This window comes from Neomonachus schauinslandi, chromosome 9 (genome assembly GCF_002201575.2).
Source record: "Neomonachus schauinslandi chromosome 9, ASM220157v2, whole genome shotgun sequence".
NCBI lineage: Eukaryota > Metazoa > Chordata > Mammalia > Carnivora > Phocidae > Neomonachus > Neomonachus schauinslandi.
In genome coordinates, this window is record NC_058411.1 from 30,099,657 (window position 1) to 30,121,503 (window position 21,847).

At 45.9% G+C, this 21,847-nt stretch overlaps 1 protein-coding gene across 1 annotated transcript in view; it reads right to left on the reverse strand.

Annotated features, from left to right (window-relative positions):
- Positions 1–11,633: 11,633 nt before the first annotated feature.
- The window catches only part of TTC9 (tetratricopeptide repeat domain 9), a 33,464-nt gene continuing 23,250 nt past the window's right edge, over positions 11,634–21,847 (reverse strand). The window contains exons 2-3 of the mRNA XM_021679754.2: positions 17,449–17,631; positions 11,634–15,842 (exon numbers count right to left, since the gene is read on the reverse strand). Of these exons, the coding sequence (XP_021535429.1) occupies positions 15,763–15,842; positions 17,449–17,631 (263 nt within the window). The 3' untranslated portion in view covers positions 11,634–15,762. The remainder of the gene's footprint in view (positions 15,843–17,448; positions 17,632–21,847) is intronic.

The following is a 21,847-nucleotide window of genomic DNA, read 5'->3' on the forward strand; positions in this document are numbered from 1 at the left end:
ATATGTAATATATTACCAACAAGTGCTAAAGAGAAGAAATAAAATGGGAAAAAGGTATGTGAAATGTCAGGCAGGTGGGGTGAGTGGTGACATTTAAAATGGAGGTAGTCAGGGAGGGCCTCACTGAAGTGTCTTTTGATTAACCTTGAAAGAAGCCAGAGAGCTAGCCATGTTATGGGATGAGGGAGAGGATCCCAGATAGAGGGAACAGCCAGTGCATAGGCCCTGAGGTGGGAGTCTGCCTGCCCCCATGAGGGAATCACAGGGAAGCCAGTGTCACTGGAACCGATGGAGAGTGGTAGTGATGAAATCAGAGTATTACAGGACCAGATCTTGTCAGATCATGTAGTTCATAGTAAGCACTTCAGCTTGTACTCTGAGTGAGAGGGAAGCCATTAGAGGGCTTTAAGCAGAGGAGAATCAAGTTTTAATAGAATCGCTTTGGAATGGACTGAGGAGGTCAAGGACAGAGGTAGTGAGTCTAGTTAAAATATTGCTAGGGGAGTAGAGTTCATGTCTTAGACCAGAGTGGTCATAACAGGCCTGGAAAGAAATGGTCAGATTCCAGGTATATTTTGCAAGTAGCATGGACAGGATTTGCTCAGCTTAACTACTGCTTTGTTCTCCTAGCAGTGACATAAATTCCAATTCCGGGCCCCAAAGCATAACTTGGCACATGGTCCTTCTTCCTGCCAGCCAATCCTTCCAATGCATGTCTCCGCAGATATGTTCAGCTCCTTTCAAGTTCTAAAGGCCTGTGAAATTTGTGCAATGAAAGCATTTCGTTATCTACAAATATCTGAGATATTTACTTCTCTGGATTTGGCTTCTTAGAGTCCTCATTCTTTTAAGTTTAACCTACTATAAATCAAGAGAGATAGGTGAATGACATTTTTGCAAAATGGCCTGGTGACAGAGAGGATGCCTTTGAGCTAGGTGACCAGGCTAAGGCCCAGAAAGCTCATCACCCGCCTGTCGATGGGCCTCACTTGGGAGCCTGAGCTAAAGATGCTCATCTCTGAAGGGAGAAGTAGTGAGTCAGCAGAAATGAGGGGTGAGAGAAGGTGACATCTGCAGAGTTTAGTTTCCTTCCTCCCACTTGTCTTTATTCTCATGTTTCTTGTGAGTTGTCTTTCAGAAGGCAAATGAAAGTTCTCTGTAAGCTCCAGGGCTATATGCATGACGTGTAGGCAACAATAGAGCAACTTTTAGTTGCCAAGATGCAGACCCATACATTTCTTGGGTGTCACCCTTCCCTCACTAGTTCTGGTGGGAGCCATCAGCATAGTAGGAGGGGCTGTAGAGAAAGAATTTGAGCTCTCCTCACTTTGGAAGGGGAGTGGGTATCTCTGTTCTGTGGCAACACAGGACCTGCCATCTGTATTTAAGCCAGAATGGGGGCTATATTCCCTTAAGCCAGTGACGTGAAAACCCAGATTCCTTTTTTCTCTTTTTTTTAAGATTTTATTTATTCATTTTAGGGGGGAAGGGCAGAGGGAGAGAGAGAAAGAGAATCTCAAGCAGATTCCCTGCAGAGCACGGAGCCCAACATGGACTCAATCTCAGGACCCTGAGGTCATGACCTGAGCAGAAATCAAGAGTTGGCCATTCAACCGACTAAGCCACCCAGCTGCCCCTAGAATAGCTAGTTCTTTGGTCACTATCTAAACATTCTGTGGATGAGAACCTTTCTTTTGTTTATCTGGCAAGATGCTCAGCTGGTTAAAAGACTTGGTTCAAATACTTATGATGCTCTTATCCCACGCTTGTTCAGACTTTTCCTTCTAAATATCTGTGCTAACACATTCATCTTGCCCTTTGTTCTTATACATAGGCTCTTACTGGTGAAGCAGCCCTGGTTCCCAATGCAAGAAGATAACGGGGAGATGTTTCAGAAGATGATAAGAAGGGAACTGGCTATTTGTCTGGGCCCTTATTTCTTGGCCCATACCTATGATCCTAAGGCATCCCCAGGTTCCCATTCCTCACGCTTCTATCTTCTATTCTATTCTAGTCTAATATACTTCTACTCAGAGGTGCAAAGGCATAAACTAATCCTGGATCCCTCTAGCTGCCTGAAATTCGCCCCAGAGCTGACTTTGCTGCTGTTTTCTGGCTTGCCTTCTCTCTTAGAGGAGCAGCGCAGATCTCCATAACTCTGATAAGCCAAGGAGTTGGAGAGTGAAGGCCAGAAAAATGAACCACACAAAGAAAACAGGTGAACTACCGGGTCACACATTGGGTTGAGGTGTGGCCTCCCCAGCAGAGCTCTAGGTTCTGGTTCCCATTCCTGACAGTGCCCCAGAGGTCAGAGGCCAGACTATGCTGCAATCCCAGAAGGAGAAACCGTATGGAGGCCTACATAACTGCATGAGCTGGTGGGAGGGTAAGGGAGGCTACACCAACTGGTTCTGTCAAAATAAGTGCCTTTCAGTTGGAAGTCATAGATTTCCTCTTCTTTAAGTGGTATCTGGTGGAATTATTATTTTTACTTTTAGAATACTGATATAAGGAAAAATCAACCTATACAGCCAGGTGCAGAGGGAAGACACTACGTATTAAGCCTTTTTTTCCCCAGCTCTTTCTCTTAGATTTGGACAAAAAGGCTCAGGAGGGGAAGCCAGGGTTTTCATGGGGAGAGCTCTCTCTGATCCCAGGGGACCTAAATGTGCCCTTTTCCTCCTCAATGTTTCATCAACAGACATTTAGAGTAACAACAATATGCAAGAATAGGTCCTCCTGCCCAGAATGCCCTTCCTTCTCCCACTTCCCTTTCCAGCCAGGGCCTAATGAACAATCATTTATCCTTCAGACATAAGTTCCCTGAGACCTTTCTCCCTTGATTAAATGATAAGGCTTAAAACACAAACTGCCTCAAAAAAACTCATGCATGTGGAGTCACTAAGAAGAGCTTTCAGATCTTTCTCTAAAAGCCACTTTTGAAGAGGAAGGAAAGGAAGTTAGAGAACAAAAGGAGACAGAAGCTCCTGAAGAGAGTAGAGGAGGGGGCTGTAAGGTGGTCCCAAGGACGGTAGCAGGGAGGCTCAGTAAGGAGAGGTTAGGGGTCTCAGAGATCACTCCAGCCAACTTCTCATGTGCTGAAGATGCTCAATATAGGATGAGATTATTCTGGGGGGGAGGAAAATGGGGGAATGAATAGCTTTGGAAGTATGAATTATGAGGGATGGATTGGGGCTGCCTATACAAAGAAGGACTTAGGGGTTAGCAGAAGGGTTTGGAGGTAGAGGTGGGGCATGGAGTTCTTATCCTGATTCTCAAGATGTTTGGAGCAGTGGGGATACTTAAAAGTCTCAGTAACACTTAAGAATATAGTGGTTTATTTATAAATAACATGTGGCTAGATAAAGATATGGTCAGAGGGGGTATCTGAATACAGGGTTGACTAGTGGACTCTGCAGATTGGCTGCCTCTGCTCAGGAGTCAGGCTATTCTGTTCTCTCCCTGCTTGGACTGTGGTCCATACACCAGCTGCAGAGCATCACCTGACATCTTGTTGGAAAGGCAGAATCTTGGGCCCTGCTCCAGACCTACTGAATCAGAATCTGCCTTTTAACAAGATTCCCAGGTGATTTGTAGGCCCCTGACAGTGGGAGAAGCACCAGTGGTCACAGTCACCTAACTCAGTCCCAGGCTATTCACAGCAGGATATGTGAGCTGCTGGAACTTTAAAACTCTTTGTTCCAGCACGAATGCCCTTACGTGATAGTGAGAATCAGATTCCATTCTAAATTTAAATTAACTTTATACTTTAGTGGGCTCCTCTTTAAATAAAGTCTTTGTATATAGATCAATGACAAGAGGGAACCACATCACCAATATGCCTTTGACATATCAAATATTCCTGCCTTGGTTTATATACACAAGTTAACATCAGCAGTATTCAGTATAAGTTTTTTTTTTTAAATCACAAGACGTAATTTCTCTATTGGTGGATTCACTAGACATTTTCTAATGGATAACTTCTATATATAGTCTTATTTAAAATTCACCTATTGCCACCTGCCAGCGTACACAGGAAATCAATTCAAGCAACCCCCAGCAACCCTGAAGGGAGACCTTGAGGTCCCTTGCAGTGAATCCCTGAAGGAGTGAAGGTCAGGTTGGCAATGCTCTTCTGTGTCCATCATGGTTCCTTGGACACATCACTGCTCTGTGCCTCAGTTTCTCACAGACAAAATGATCAACACGATTGACAAAGAGAGCTCATCGAACAGCTCTCAGCTCTTTTTCCTCTTCCCTTTTATTCTTCCTTTTTTGGATCTCAGAACATGATTCTACTAAGACCTCGGGTTCTTTTAACTAGAAGCTGTTACAAACCCAAGCAGGTGCAGGGTGAGACCCGGGCCAGGACAGCAGGGCTGAGTGGCTCAAAAGGTAGCTGTGGTCACAAGGAATAGAAGTGAAATGGAGGAAGCGAAGGCATATTGTCCTCCTACAAGCTCAGGGTCAGTTCTGATGGTACCGGAGAGCCCTAGGTTGCCTCAGACTTTACACAGTCCAGTCCACTGGCAGTGAGGGGTCGGTACCTTCCTTACACTGAGCTGTGTGACAAACAGCAACACTGGCAAACCCTTTTTAATTTCTTCAGTCCCTTATCATAGAAATTTCTACCATGCCTGATGGTCAGACACCCCAGCGTCTTTATTCTACCCCTCGATGTTCTCTCAAGCTTCTCTACAAAAAAAAAAAAAAAAAAAAAACCTTTCTTATCTTTGATTAACATGCTTATTAATTCAAGCAAATACATGAAATAAGCACATGGATCAGAAAGGGCCAATTCTGTTTGGGTCAGCGAAGATATCCTACCACATATTTATAGCATATTAACACAATTCAGTGATTCCCAAATATCAGTCTCTGAACCAGTAACAGAATTTTAGCTTTTAAAAAAATACAATTTCCAGAACCCCACCATCTGTATTTTTATTATTTTTAAAGATTTTATTTATTTGACAGAGAGAGACACAGCGAGAGAGGGAACACAAGCAGGGGGAGTGGGAGAGGGAGATGCAGGCTTCCCGCTGTGCAGGGAGCCCGACACTGGGCTCGATCCCAGGACCCTGGGATCATGACCTGAGCTGAAGGCAGACGCTTAATGACTGAGCCACCCAGGCCATCCCACCATCTGTATTTTTTTAAATGCTGGCTGGGTGATTCTGAGACCCAGACGGATTTCTGACCTGCCTTCACCCATTTATAGACGAGGATGAGGTAGCGGAGGCCCACCGCAGGCTCAGGGCCCCGCAGCCAGTGAAGGCAGATCCAGTGAGGGTCAGGCCTCCTCAGTCACAGGTCTGTGCTTATCTGCATTGCCAAGCCCATGTGTGTGTGTCAAAGAAACAGGAGCCCTCTCATGCCGAATCCAAAGTAATCAAAAAGTAAAAATGCAAGCAGCATTTTGGTAAGGTGAACTTTATTGTGGCAGAGTCATCCCCTGGCTGAAAGATTAGAAGAACCACCACATTCCAACATCCTTCCCCCAGCACCAGCCCCAGCAATCAGCCTACACTCAGCCTGGACCCAAAGCCTCACTCACTGCTTTCGAGGTGAGGGAGTGAGAGGAGAGATGAAGAGCTCCCTGCAATTTTAACAGTTGCAGCAGATTCTAAATCTAAGAAAAAATTTTCCTTGTAAGCTGTCAGACTCCACTTAGGACTTACCCAAACAAACAAAACAAAACATAAAAATAGACCTACCAATGACATTAGCTCAGGACCACTGAGGCGACCATGGAAAACTTCATGGCCCTCTAACTCCAGGTGACTGGCCTGGCCCTGGATCTCCTCCCTGGAAACTCTTTTCCTCCCTCCACCTCAGTGCTCCCAGCTATGCACATGACCTCAGACCTTCCTCGGCAGCTCTGCCCCCTCCCAGCACATGTGCCACTAGAGTGTCCTGTCGTCACCTCCCTCTTTTTTTTTTTTATAAGATTTTATTTATTTATTTGAGACACAGATAGGGAGAGCACAGAGGGAGAGTGAGAGGGAGAAGCAGGTAGCCCGCTGAGCAAGGAGCCTGATGTGGGCCTCGATCCTAAGACCCTGAGATCATGACCTGAACTGAAGGCAGACACTTAACTGACTGAGCTGCCCAGGTGCCCCACCTGCCTCTTTCAATGAATGCATTCCAAGCAGAACCCAGTCCTCTCCACTGACATGGATCATCTCCCCATGCCTCCTTTTGACCAGTGTTTCCACAACATGGTCCATCTCCTAAGCTTGAAAATTGAAGGGAGGTTTCTAGTTGAGTACTGTGGCACTCTCCATCTTTGTTCTTGTTTTATGCTGGATTAAGGACAGAAGGAATTGTTTTCATATCTGTAGATGGCATGAAGTTGGGGAAATTAGCAGATATGGGTGATGGAATCTACATGAAAAACTCACCACAAGCTGTAAAGGACAGACTGAAATCAATGTGGTTAAATTGAGTAGGAATAAAACTGTGCATGAAGATAAAAATACAATGTTACAATACTATATTATTCCATTTATATGAATTTCAAAAACAAGTTTTGTGTTTGCAAAACTTATCTGTGGGGCTAGTATCAGAATAGCGGTTACCTCCAGGGCTTCAGGAAGGAGACTGATGGGAACAGGGCATGAGAGAACTTTCTAGGGTGAAGGCAATGTTCTTTTTTTTTTTTTTTTTTTAAAGATTTTATTTATTTGACAGAGAGAGACACAGCGAGAGAGGGAACACAAGCAGGGGGACTGGGAGAGGGAGAAGCAGGCTTCCCGCTGAGCAGGGAGCCCGATGCGGGGCTCGATCCCAGGACCCTGGGACCACGACCTGAGCCGAAGGCAGACGCTTAACAACTGAGCCACCCAGGCGCCCCAAGGCAATGTTCTATATTATGATTGTTGTGTTGGTTGCAGGAGTGTATTCGTTTTTAGGATGTATCAACTGACACTTGAGATCTGTGCATTTTATAGTACAGAATTATAACTCAATAATACAAATTTTAAAATCAGTCATATAAATAGAAGATGGGGCCACATATATACCACAACCAGCTGTGAAGTGAACTGATAAAAAAGCTAGGCACCTTTGCAGTCCAGGTGGAGAGAGACAACGAGGGCTCCCTGTTTTCTGTGCTGGCTGGTATGCTTCTGGGTGTCACATCTTAAGAGGAACACGAATAGACTGAAAAACAAGGGCTAGTGCTGGAAAACCTGTGAGGAAAGAATAGTTGAAGGAACTGGAACATAGAGGCCAGAAAATAAGAAGACTTTAAAGAGAGTCCAGATGGGGGAAGGTCATGTTGAAGAGAAGACCTGGCTGGCTCTGAAGAGGGCCAAAGGCAGGTCATGGATGGAAACTACTGGAAAACAGGTTCTAGCCCAATATAAGAAGGTGGATTCTAGGCTTGCTTGGGTCTGGCCGGGCCGGCGATGGAGGGGCTGCGGGCCGCTGTGGGCGGGGACATCTTGCAGAACTTCAGTGCAAGGCTGTGGGAGCAGCTCGTCCACTTCCATGCCATGCAGCTGACAGACTCGCTCTTCCAGTGGGTGGGAGCCACGCTGCACCTGCACAACCTTGCCGTTGCCATGTGCAACCACTACTATTCCACCCCCGTGTCTACTTCCCTCCTCGGAGACACTTCTGACATGACCTCCACTGGCCTTGCGCTTAGCCAGGAAGACCAACAAACAGGTCTGTATATAGTCTAGATACAAATATCTTATCAGAAAAATGATTGCAAAAGGTGGGAGATTCTGTCCCATACTGTGGGTTGTCATTTTGCTTGATGATGTCCTCTGAAGCACCAAAGTTTTTAATTTTAATAGATAAAAAGTTCATTTTATCTATTTTGTCTTTTAAAAATAAAAAATTGTGCTTGTGCTTTTGATTTCACGTCCAAGAAAACATCACCTAACCCAAGATCAGAAAGATGTTCTCTTCTAAGAGTTTTAAAGTTTTAGCTCTTGCATTTAGGTCTTTAATCCATTTGAGTAAAATTATTTTGTGTATGTAATATACTGTAGTGGTCCAACTCCATTCTTTGGCATGTGGCTATCCCGTTGTCTCAGCACCATTCGTTGAAAAGACTCTTCTCTCCATTGAAATATCCTAGCAATCTGCCATAAAGGTGAGGGCTTATTTCCGACCTATCATTTCTATTCCATTGATCTATCGTCTATCTTTATGCTAACACCACACGGTCTTGATTACTATAGCTTTGTAGTAAGCTTTTGTAATTGGGAATTGAGGGTCCTCCAACTTTGCTCTTCTTTTTAAAGATTGCTTTGGCTATTCTGGGTCCCTTGCATATCCATATACAGTTTAAGATTAGTTTGTAAATTTCTGCAAAGAGCTCAGTTGGGATATTGATAAAGATTGTGTTGAATCTATAGATCAGTTTGGGAGGTTAACATCTTAACAATGTCAGATCTTCCAATTCAGAACATGAGCTATCTTTCCATTTAGTTAAATCTTCTTTAATTTCTTTCAACCATGTTTTGTGGTCTTCAGAGTTTAAGCTTTGTACTTCTTTTGCTAAATTTATTCCTGAGTATTTTATTCTTTCTGGTTATTTTCTTAACTTTATTTTTGTTTAGAATATATTATTAAAAGTAATTTTTCTGCCTCCTTTTACTTTTTTAAATGTGGCTGCTAGAAAATTTAGAATTACATAGGTGGCTCACATTTTATTTTGGATAGACACTGCTGTTCTAGAATAAAAAGGCTGAGATCACACAAAACAATGGAATATACCCAGGGTGCTCAGGCCACTATGCCTCTGGAGTTACATTTGTGAAACATGGTGTAGGATTTTTGCTTATTATGGAAGTCACAAGTCTTGAAGAGCTTCCGACTGCAATCAGAGATACCATGTGTAGTCATTCATCCCCGTTCTACACAGAGGGCATTTAATCAGATATAACCTATAACGTCTTCTGTGACTTCTCAGCCCTTGGGCCTACACAGGTGGTAAAAGTGACGTTGTCTGAGCCCAGGCTTGAAAAACCAGGAAAAGGGTAAGAAAAGATAGCTCATGATAACTAGCTCATCTCCTTTCAGATTTTATCCAAGAAAAGGAACAGTAGAGCCTTGCCATTGACCTTGAAGTTCACTCATCTCTCACCTATTCTGCTCCACCAGCTGGTACCCCCCTCAGGAAAATCTTCACTGATCCTCCAGGGTTGGTATAGATGCCTCTTGCATGTATGCCCTTGGCATTTTGTAATATTTATTACACAGATTTGAAGTTGCCTGTTTATTTTTCTTTCTTCTTTACAGACTCTAAGCTTCTCAAGCAGGGAAAATACTTTGTTGACCTTTGAAACACTTATAATGAAGTTAGTGGAATAAAAAATACTGAGTGAGGGAATGAATGAATGAATGTGCACTATGTTCCTTCTTTCTCTAGAAGAGAATAATTTTACAGCATTACTTTCTTTTTTTAAGATAGGTGCTGTGTATTTTGGCCCAGTAGACAGAATATTATATTTGTTGTCAGAAAACTGACCTATTTCCAGTTCTAGCTTTGTTACTGATGAGCTGTGTGACCTTGAATACTCATCTTCTCTGGACTTGATCCCTCAGCTGTAAGATGAAAGGTTAAACTAGTGAGCTTTGAGATTCCTCCCAGCCCTAATATGCAGTGAGATGCTGAAAACAGGGCAAACTGGCTTTCAACGGTAGGCTTGCTTCCAGACAAGCAATTCAATTGAACAGCTGAGATCCCCAGGCTTTTGCAGGGACCTCTGCCTCCTTCCCCTCCTCCATGTCTTCGCAAATATTAATAGCCAAGGGCCTCACTGAGTGTGGTTTTTAATAGAATCCAATTTCAGTCCATTTAGAGTGGGACTTTTCATGCTGACTTGGTAATTTGAACTCTGTCATGCCTGATGGGCTGAATATATTTTCCCTGTCTGTGTGGCCCGCCCTGGGCTGGGCGGAGAGGGCAAGTACGTATTGGGAGCAGGACACAGGGGCACCTTCTTCAGAGCAACTGCAAATCAGCTATTTCTGCCTTACGGCCAGTTTTGTCTTTCCTGCCCTGAGGCATGTGAGTAGGATCCCAGAGCATTGGGAGGAAACAGGCAATGATTACTCTCTTTCCTGGTGGTCACCTTCCTCTTGCAGCGCAGAAGCCCCTGGCCTCTGTGTGCCTACCACAGGAAGAAAACTGGGTTGAACTTTGGATGTGACTAAAAGACCCTTGGTTCTGCCAACCAGCAGAATTATCCCAACTGATTGTTGTGGAGTCTCTGACATGTTGGGAGAGGGCATGTGAGAGAGTATGTGGCTTCCTCTGCCCCATCCCCCCAACCAAGTCCTTACCCTGTTTGATGAGAGAGTAATCCGAGGGCTTATTGGAAGTTCCTTCCTTCTACAGTGCAGGGTGGGAAAATGGAAGGTGAACGTAAAGGTATTAGCCATACCATAACTGAGGAACCGGGGGCTCAGGAGGTTGGGGGAAGGAAATGAATGTTTATTCCACGCTTACTCTGTGCAAGGCCCTGAGCTAGGAGGACAAGTTATTTCTTAATCCTCCCAATAGCCAATTAAGGAATATAAAATTATCCTCATATACAGAGGAGGAAAATGAGGATCAGGAGTCAAGCAACAGCCCCAAGGTCACACAGCTAGTGGATGTCAAAGCTGGTATTCAAACAAAGCTCCATCTGTCCACTCTTAGAGATCACATGGTTAGAAATGGTGGAGCTGGGAGCTCTGATTTGTCTGCTGGTCTACCTCACCGCGCTCCTTCACCTGGCTGGTCATGGGAAACACTAGGACATTTAAAAAACTATAGTATCTTGAGTATTAGCCCTGGGAGCCTGAATCAATGGGTCTAAGGCAGAGGCTGAGATTATGTATTTTTAAAAAGCTACTTCAAGTGATTCTGATGTTCTGGAAAGCACAACACTGGAGTACGTGTCTCCTGTGGTTTCTTGGTTCTCAGAAGCATAGATTCAGTCCAGCCCTGCGTTTTCCCAAATTAACACTGGCCACTGAATCCATTATTCATTCATTCCAGATTCAGGGCTTGGTGTTTATCGAGCACTTACTGTGTGCCAAGCACTGTGCTCAACATTCTGGCTGCAAAGAATGAATAAACCCCAGTGCCTGCCTCAAGGATCAGCCAGGTAGTGGGCGAGACAAACATAAATAGGAAGTTCCAATTCCTTGTAGCAAATGCTACACAGAGGGAGGCTCATGTTGCTATAGGAGTACAGACCATGGGGTCAAGGAAAGCTTTGGAGCAGTGATGCCTCGGTTGAGTCCTATAGGAGTTAACAAGGAAAAGAGGGGGTTGGAGGGGTGAGGCATGGCCAACTAGGCAGACGGAACCACATGGAAAGGCTCAGAGACCCAGAGAAATGGGTTTGGGGAATCACAAGGAGCTGTGCAATGGTGAGATGTAGGGTACCTTTGGAAGAGGACCAGGAGGGGAGCCTGGAAGAGTCCGTGGGAGAAATTACATGGAGGACCTTGTGTGTTATGCTGAGTTTGGCCTTTATCCTAAAAGGGGTGAGGAGCCACTGAAGATGTTTAAGCTGTGGAGTGACAGAATCAGATTGTGTTTTAGAAGGGGAGCTCTGACAGCAACAAGAGGGTGGACCATAGGTACAAGGAGCTGGCAACAGAGATCCAAATTAATTGCAGAATTAAGAATTTATATGTGTCAAAAAGCACCATAAACAAAATTTGAAAGCAAAGCACTTGGAAAGCATATTTGCAATGTTTCTTGACAAAAATAACATTCTTAATAAAATTACACATTGAGAATAAAGATAAACATACCAATATCAAATAAATAGAAAAATCACAAAGAAACAAGTACAAATGGTCAATGGGCATTTGAAGATGTTATTCACTAATAATCAAAGAAGTGTGAGTTCAAATAACATTGACATACTATTATTTTCCTACTGGACTGGTAAAGATTTGGTAAATGACCATACCCACTCTTAGTGAGGTTGCAGGGAACAGGGCACTCTCAAGCCTGCAAATAGGAGAGTGTGAAGTTTAGTACAAACTTTCTGAGGGCAGTTGGCAACATGTATCAAAATTCTTAAAGGATGGCTAAACAATTTCCTTCTTGGATTTTATCCCAAGGAAATAGCCATAAATGTGTGCAAAATTTAGCTACAAGAATGTCTGCTGCAACATTATTTACAATAGAGAATGGGAACAAATGAAATAATCACTATAAGGAGATGGGCTACCAAGTGAGAGTCCATCCGCATAATGAGGATGTTGTTGAAAAAGTTTGAGAGACACACAAAAAATGTTTCGTTCATAATATAGTAAGGGAAGTAGCACAAGGTGCAAAAAAGTGTGTCTGATATGCTACCATTTGTGACAAAAGAATATATACACATATATTTGAAAATGCATAAATGTTTCTAGAAGGATATACAGTACAAGTAATCAGAGGGAAACTAGATGCTGACAGATAGGGTGGGAAGGAGATTTACTTCTTAACTATAGAACTTTGTGTCCTTTTTGAATTTTGTATCTGTATGTGTATTACATATTCTAAAATATAAATACACATTTTGAAAAGTAAGTTACTAAAGAATATACACAGTGTAATCCAGTTTTTGTTTAAAAAAAAAACCATCATGTGCATGTGTACATTTATACCAAAAAGAACTGAAAGATAAGTCCAAAAGGATAGCAATGTTTGTCTAGGGTGGTAGGATGGTGGGCTGGAGTTTGTCTTTTTTTCCCCTGCTAAAATATCTACAATACACATGTGAGGCTTTCATAACAATAACAAGAAAAGTATAATTTTTTTCCACAAAGAGTCTATTACAAAAGTCCAAGCAGGAGATGACAAAGCAGGTCAGATCCAGGATTAGTGCTCCAGGTCTAGTTCAGCAGTGACATCTGCAAACAAAGCGTGTCATTAAATCACAGTCCCTGTTTTGGGGAGGGATGGGGAACAGGAAGCTGAAGGTCTGCTAAGGTGAATAGACCTGATTTTGCTTAACAGCTTTCTGAAGTCTCTGTTGGACAAATGCACAGCAAGTTCAATCCCTCCACCCCAAACATCGAACAACACCCCCAGGCAATTTTTTACTTTGGGATCACTTAACTTTGGGTCACAGTGAATGGATTCCAGTAAGCAAGTGTATGCGAACCACCAGACAGGCAGATGGCCTGTGCCCAAGGTTGTCCTCTCCTAGTTCTGGTTTTCCACCTTTCTCTTTAGAAGGGTGGCGACAATCTTATCCCTATCTGTACAGCTCTGCCCCAACTTACTTGTTGAGGCAAGACCTCTCTCCTGCTCGGTTTGGGTATAGTAGGTCTGAGTCCTGCATGAAGACCAAAGGAAGACCCTGGTGGTTTGAACTGGTTCTGCAGTTCTGAGCTCTAACCTCATCCTCATCCTTCAGATCCCGACAAGCAATTTGCCAACTCGCAAGCTTTCTGGGCTGGAGGCTTGGGAACGGGGGAGTTTTGCATATCTGCTTATGCTGTGTATGATGCAGGACGGTTCTGAGTCAGGGACATGTGAAGCCATTCTGGAAGAAGAGGGCAGAGGGAAGGATCTGGTAGGGGTTGGGGGAGAATGTGGCAGCTATAACAGCATTTTCCTTTTCCTCTTCTCTGGAAGTGAGCTATTATAGGCAAGCAACTGAGGGCCCCTGGGTATTTCTAGCACCTTCTTGAAGCCCCCGTTGGAAGCCTTTCAGGAGCTATGTGAATATAACCTGGACTGCTGGCTTCTGGGCCCCTCAGCAGTGATTGGATCCTGCAGTGGTGGAGCCTCTGATTACACAAAGAACCCATAATTAACTTTGTGTTTCCTTTCAATCTCTACCTATAATTGTGAACCTTCCCCAATGCTGGGGGAAGGCTAGGTGGGTTTGGATATGTGCTGACATCAGAAAGTAGAATGAATAATACACAGAAATAACTGCTAGGTCTCGGCTGTCTTTTCTGGCCTGTCACTGCCCCGATCACTAGGGAGTCTGGTGTTAGGGACCTTTTTTAACCTTGGACTAAATACAGAGGCAGCCCATGTACCATCATGGCCATAGTCAAGGCTTTTCAACTGAATATGCACCGTCCTGCTCCCTAATGGTGGTAACCACTCAATATACTATGTAGAGCAGTAACGAACAATAGGTTAGTTAGGAGCTAGAGCTCTGGAGTCAGACAGACCTGGTTCAGATCCTAGCTATGTCACTTAAGGCCATATAACCTTGGGATAGTTAATGTTTCTGGATTTTAAGTTTCCTCATCCACCTAATGCGAATAGTATCTCATAGGGTAATTGCAAGAAAGAAATGAGATTATACATGTAACCGTCTGAGGATAGTGCATTTCATAAATGCTCACTATTAACATTATTGCATCTGTATATATTTTAATTTGTACAGTATTGTCTCACTAATCACACAAAAAATACATGAAAGTGCTTTGAAAAATTTAAAGCATCATATAAATTAAAGGTGTCATTGGTGATAATCTCATATGAGTATTTCTTAACTCTTCCATCTCCTTAAAGACTGGGTCTACATCCTCTGTCCCACGGTCTATTGCACAATGATAGGCAAACAATAAGCCCTCAGTAAATGTTTCTTATTTGACTAGAGCAACATGGCAGAGCGTAAAGAGCATAGATATCAGGAGACTAGGCTGGGCTAAAATTAATTTAAGGCAGGAGAGCCAGTCTGCAGTCATAATTTATTCATTCAACAAATATTTGTTGAACACATTCTATGTGCTAGATATTGAGTCCAGATAATTTCATCAAAAGGAGGCTGTACACATTCCCACAAAGCCAAGTCCCTGGGCAGGCTCCATAGCACCAGCCCACTCTACTGCACAAAGGCGGCAGCCAACATTGTTTACCACCAGACAAATGGCCCCTTGCTTTGGGGGAAGCCGTACGTAGCTCTGACTCAGAGTTGAGGGAGGGAATGGGCTGCTTCCAACAGAAATGACAGGAACTGCTGCCTGTTAATTTATTTTTATTTACACTTACTTAGTCCACAGTTCGATCCCGCAGGCTATACAATGCTCCTTCCCCTAGGATGTCATCGCCCCTCCCCTCCATCACCTCGGCGCTCAGTGCTCAGCCTTGGCCCACCTCACCCTGCCGCCCTGCTGTCGCAGCTGCCTGCTGGGTGGGAGTAGGGGAGAATGGTATGTGTGGTCACCAGAGGGCACGGAGAGTGGGCTTCCATGGCATGTGCATCCTGGCAGTCTCAGATCCCCGAGGGGGAGAAAAGAAAGCCAGGCCCAGACCACAAGTGGAGGGAGGGAGGCAGGGGCTGAGGTGACTGGGGGCGAGGAATCCAGTGTACAAATTCATGGTCTGCTGGCTTCACCCGAGGCGTCTGGTATTTCTCTCCTCCCTGGAGTTGTCACGGTTGCCTTGAGATGCTTGGGTCTGTCGGCAAAGTGTGGAGGGGTCCGGCCCATGGGCTCCGTGCTTGCTGCCGTTGGGCTGGTACACCCAGCAGGCTCCGCCTCTGTCAGAAGCACGGGCCAAAGTCAAAGCTGCGACAGCACTCTCGGCCCTGTAAGAGTCCTCTCTGGCTGTCCCCGAAGAAGTCAGGTCCCTCTCAGTAGCTGGCCTGCTAGAGAAGGGGTGTCTCCATGGCAGGCAACCCGCCAGGTTCCAAACCTGCATGTCTCCTTCTTTTCACACTGGGAGCAGACAGGTTGCTGAGGGGCAGCCGGAGGAGGTGGGGAGAAGGGAACAAAACCCAGGAGGGGCGCTTCACGGGGGGCTGCCTGGGAGTCCTGGCTCTGGGGCGGCAGCAGCTGTTACATGGCTTCCTTCTCTCTCTGGGAGCATCTGCTGAGCTTCATCTCCGTCAGCTGGATGTACCGAATCACGTTGGTGTCTGTGAGGAGGGAAACACACCTTAGGGAGCACCTGGCGGGGGGGGGGGGCAGGGAACTGTCGGGTCTACACAGAATCCTACTTTGTGCCACGCTTGTTACCTTCATCATCTATTTCACATCATTACAATCATGCCAAGTACGGCTCCTCATCCTCGCTGTGACAAAGGGGAGAACCGAGCCCCTGGAGAGATGAAGATGCCCTGGGAGCCCCGTGGTTAAGTGGTGCATCCGACTTGGCAGCCTGCCTCCCCTGGGGAGCATAGTACCTTCTTCATACAACTGCTGTGAGGACCAAAATAGAGAAGTCTGAACGTGCTTCATCCAGTGAGCAATAAATATTCATTGAAGGTAAATTTTTTAAACTAAAGAGTTTAAAATGACTTTGCTTCATTGTCTTACTTTTGTCCTTTACATAAGGTCAGGTACCCACCTCCCCAGAAATGGGGGCATTTCCCCCCCATTCTAAGGCATTAAATTAGTGAGCAGCCTGCCTGGGATGTCATATGAATGCTAACACTCAGAAATGCCAGGGGTAGCATCTAGCAGTGCTGGCATATAGGAGGTGTTCAAGAAAATTCTGTTAAATGGGTCCAGTTCTTAGTCCTCAAGTTGCCTAGAGTATAGAACACAATTTATATGCAGAAAAAGAACCGGTGACACATAAAAATAAAGATAAGGGATATGGGCATTCTTTAAGAATCTAGAAAAAAGTATACATTTGGATATTTGCAAACTGATCCTGAAGTTCTTAAATCCTTCTTGGATGGAGAACTGCATTTTTTAAAAAATCAGCTATGTGAACAACCATGGTAACACCAAGTCAAATTCGTGTTTAAATGTTACAGGCTCTTCCTGACCACCTGGTGTAAAACAGCACCCCCTTTACTCCTGATTCTTTTACTCTGCTTTATTTTCTTCCTGGCACTTAGCATGACTAAATATTACATTATCTATCTGTCCATTTGTTTACTGTCCCTCCTCCTCTGTTGTAACATAAACTCCTGGAAGGTAGCAGCTTCCTTTTATTCACTGCTATCTACCCAGCATCTAGAATAGCTCCTGACCTGCTCAGTAAATGTCTGTGGAATGAATGAGTGGCTGAGCTGGTGGATATGAGTTTGAGCGAACGGTCTAGGTAATGCAGGCTCTAAGAAATGGGAGCTGACCAGAGAATGCTTCAGTCAGAGCATGCTTCCTGGAAGATGCTGAGTTCAGCACCAAGAGTATCCATTCATATTCTGTCTCGCCAACTGGAGTGTGAGGTCCTCACAAGTAGGGATTCCATCTTCTTATCTCCATCCCTGGCACCCAGCACAAACCATGGCACATAACTCAGAATTCAATATGTATTTATTGAGTAAGCGGAGAGAGCTGGCTTCTGGATTGGAAAAAAACCCCAAAGAATTCCATATTCTATTTGAAAAGAGGTGCCCCAGCTCCCTGGAATGCAGACCCCAGGCAAATGCATGGACTGTTCATGCTCCTCATTTCAGGTCCTGCCCCACACCTGGCCCCGCCAGCCAGGACAGCTGTGCGTCATGACGGGGAGGCCTCCGGAGCTGCCAGAGGGGACTGACGGTAAGAAAACAGCAATTGCCAACTTACCTGTTGGTTGTCGGGTCCTTGCTTCTTTCAGGTAGTAGAGGGCTTTGTCATAGTCTCCAAGGTGGTAGAAGGCCACACCAGACCGGTAAAGGGCCTTGAAGTTCTCTCCTTCCTTCTTCAGGACTTTGAGGCAATACTCCTTGACTCGCTCGTAGTTCACCAGTTCAGCCTGGAGCAGGCAGGCTAGGGAGGAAGGGAGAGAGAAGGGAAAAGGCTCTAACACAGCAGACTCTGAATGTCTCTCTTTGGTTCTTTCTCCCTGCCCAGAAAAGGTGGAATTGTGTTGGGGTTTTATGCTGGGGTGTATTGCCATGGGATTTGTCATCAAATAATCTAGGGTTCTAGGACCCACTTTCATCACCAACAAGCTGTGTGACCTTGAGTAAGTTACTTGGCCTTGAATTGTGTCCCCTCCAAAAAGATATGTTGGAGTCCTAACTCCTAGTACATCAGAATGTGACCTTATTTGGAAATAGGATCTTTACAAAAAAGGTAATCAAGGTAAAGTAAGGTCGTTGGAATGGGTCCTAATACAATATGCCTGGTGTCTTTATAAAAACACACACCATAGGGACGCCTGGGTGGCTCCGTCAGTTAAGCCTCTGCCTTTGGCTCAGGTCATGATCTCAGGGTCCTGGGATCGAGTCCCGCGTCGGGCTCTCTGCTCAGCGGGGAGTCTGCTTCTCCCTCTCCCTCTGCCCCTCCCCATTGCTCTTGCTTGCTTGCTCTCCCTTTCTCAAATGAATAAATTAAAAAAATTTTTTTAATTAAAAAAAATGCCACTATAGGCTGAATGTTTGTTTTCCAAAAAATTCATGTGTTGAAAACCAATCCCCAGTGTGATGGTATTTGGAGGTGGGGTCTGTGGGAGGTGACTAGGTCATGAGGGCTGAACCCTCATGATTGGGATTAGTGCTCTTACAAGAGAGACCTTAGCGAGCTCCCTTCCCCTTCTGCCATGAGGACATGGCAAGAAGACAGCTGTCTATGAACCAGGAAGCAGACTCTCACCAGACACTGAATCTACTACCTTGACCGTGGACTTCCCAGCCTTCAGAACTGTGAGAAATTAATTGTGTTGTCTGAGCCATCTCTTGGTATAGCAGCCCAAACGGACAAACACAAACAGGAAGTTTGGACACAGAGACAGAAGCACACAGAGGTGAGACGATGTGAAGAAACACAGGAAAAAGATGGCCATCTATAAGCCAAGGAACGCCGGAGGCCCCCACAAGGTAAAACAGAAGCATGGAACAGATTCTCCCTCACAGCCCTCCGAAGGAACCAAATCTGCCAACACCTCCATCTTGGACTCCTACTTTGCAGAACTATGAGACAATAAATTTCTATTGTTCAAGCCACCAGTTTATGAGACTCGCGTTGTGGCAGCCCTAGGAATAAGCTACAAGGGGCGCTAACAAAGCTAACTGTGGCTAATTCTTGTCAAGTGCTCACCTGGTGCGGGATGCTCGTGGCATTGCTTTACTTGTATTCCCTGACATAATCCTCAGAATACCATGATGTAGGTCCTACTCTTATTCCCATTTTACAGATGAGGAAACTGAGGCCCAGAAAGATTAGCTCATTTACCAACGGCACACAACATGACAGAGGCAAGGCTGGGATTTATTTATTTATTTATTTTTAAAAGATTATTTATTTGTCAGAGAGAGAGAGCGCGCACAAGCAGGGGGGACAGGCAGAGGGAGAAACAGGCTCCCTGCTAAGCAGGGAGCCCTATATGGGGATCGGTCATGACCTGAGCCGAAGGCATACGCCTAACCAACTGAGCCATCCAGGCCTTCCAAGGCTGGGATTTAAATCAAAGCTGCCTGGCTCCAGTGCCCAAGTTCTTTAATGAGTTGTTGAGGGGATTTCATAAGATAATGGCCATAAAGTATTTAACACAGGGCTTGGCACAGAGTAAGTTACCCCAAGTGTCATTTAATATTATTATCATTCTTTTCAAGCTTACACCCCTGCAGTGACAACTGCCTCTGACTTTCCTTCAAGTTCTCATTCATGCAAGTTTGTCTTTGCATTTCCTGGGAATAGGGGTCTTCTGATGGGCCAGTGCCCAGCCCGTAGAGAGCACACCTCAGGACCTGTGAGGCCCCGTGTCCCAGGCAAGAGGAAGCTGGGGCTGGCAGGTGTCTGTGGTGGGGCCCCTTCCTATTTTCTATCAGCCGTCTCTGAGTGAAGATCACTCCTTGAAGATTCCTCTCACCAGCCTCCGCTGCAGGGCCAGAGCCAGGGCCAGGAAGCTTGCGAGAGCCAGGGCCAGGAAGCTTGCGAGACCCTGGAGAGTGATGCCCCCTTTCCTTGTGTGCCCAGTGGCCCCCCGCCTCACCCAACTCCCCGCCCTGCTGGGCTGTCTCCCCCTCCATGCGATCACGCAAATGTTTAGTAGGCACTGAGTGAAGATTGTGTTATACACGTTGGAGGGATTACCAGAAAGGGGGAGGGGGAGGGGCAGGGAAAGGCACCTCTCTGCTTCTTCCAAGTGAATAAAAAGAGACATAGGAGGCAATGGTACCTGGGTGGCTCAGTCGTTAAGCGTCTGCCTTCAGCTCAGGTCATGATCCCGGGGTCCTGGGATCGAGCCCCGCATCGGGCTCCCTGCTCCGCGGGAAGCCTGCTTCTCCCTCTCCCACTCCCCCTGCTCATGCTCCCTCTCTCTCTCTCAAATAAATAAAATCTTTAAAAAAAGAGAGAGAGAGAGAGATGTAGGAGGCAAAAGTGCTCTTCCCGTCAAGACCAGACTGGGTGGTGGGGGAGGAGGCTGATGGCTGCTCCTTGTGCTCAGATTCCTCCCGCATGGGAGGAACCGCTCTGTCTCCGGGATAGAGGCGAGTCACTGATTTAAATCTTCAGAGGTCTAACTTCAGCTGTTTTGATCCTTTAAATAACTCCCCAGGGGTAAGAATTGCTGATTAGGAGATCAGATCTTTCACTGGACATTTTGTGGGGGAAGGAATACCCACCCACATCCTTCTTGGCCGGCTGAGGGGGAGGTGAACCACACAGTCTCTGAAGTTGAAGGTGTGAGAACCAGGAAGTGGAAGAGAATCAGCCCAGATCTAGAAACTGACCCATCAGGTTTCACAGGCCCCAGGGCAGAAAGCCAAACAGGGAGACTGAAGTGAGGGGCTGCTACCCCCTTGGGCGTGGGTGGCTGTGGTCACAGAAAACCATGTGCTGGCAGCCGGGTGTCCATCCAGCTGAGCTGATGCCACCTTCTCCTCTCCTCCCTCAGCTGTGGGGACCCCTCCCCACCCCCCCAAGCTGTTGGAGCCCGCTCTGGTGCTCACACATTTCTGCGGACAGGGAGGGCTTTCTGTCAAGAGGTTCCTGTGCATGGACCTCACTGGTTACCTGTGTGGGGCTTGGCTCCAACACCTGCTCCCAGAGCTAAAGGATTTCCTGTCTGGGCTCCCACATGCCTCATCTGGTGTCCTCTCTGCCCAGGCAGGGCAAGCCACTTCCTGTCCATCTTCAGACAGACACTTCTGTTGGCTGACCTGAGCAGTGTAGGAAATGGGCCCTTGTCTCCTTTAAAAACAGCTTTTGAATGCCTAAAATGAGAGTGGGGTGGTGAGGAAAGGAAGCAAGAAGGCCTGGAAATGGAAACAGATCCTCCTCCCCCCAGGGGAGAAGGAAGGATAGCCATCAAATTCTGGGCATCCTTCATTGAAAATGTTTCAAATTCCCCGGTGGCTCCAGATCCAATGGGAACCGTGATACTTGGCCGTGGACCAGGTTTCAGACCCCATGGGTGGTGAGGCCAGGCAGGTTACAGGGTGTGGGGGCCCCTGCTGGCACCACAGGTGGAGCCCCGGAAGACAGAGAAATCTAGAGTCAGCTTGGGTCCAAATGGGCTGCCGTCCTAAAGGCTGGGCCAGGGTGGAACCCAGGCACGAAACCTGGGGTGCCAGCCAGAGCTCTTAAGAGGGGTCTGGGGTGGAGGGGGTAAGAGATAGTCTGGAAAGCTACCCGCAGCCCTACCTATAGGTGATTTTTTAGGCACCCCTGTAGTTTGGGTGGGGAGCTATTTGGGGTTCACATAACAAGCCCAAGGGAGAGGCAAGATGGGATGTTTGTAGGCACATCCTTAGAGTGGGGAAAGTTCAGAAGGAGAGGTTGACCAGCAGTCTCAAGATGTTCCTTCCGCATCCCTATGCCCACTACCCAGGGCCTGTGGGCTGTGATCGCATCGCATCATCCCAGTGCCCTTGCTTCCTCTCCGTGGTTAATCCCTTGCCCTGGGTCAGAGGTGGTGCTCGGTGCCTTACATACACTATGTCTTTTCATCTTCACGGTAACTGTGAAACAGGTTCTATTTAGATGCTTCTTTTTTAGACGATGAAACCCATTTCAGAGAAATTAAGTCACCTGCTCA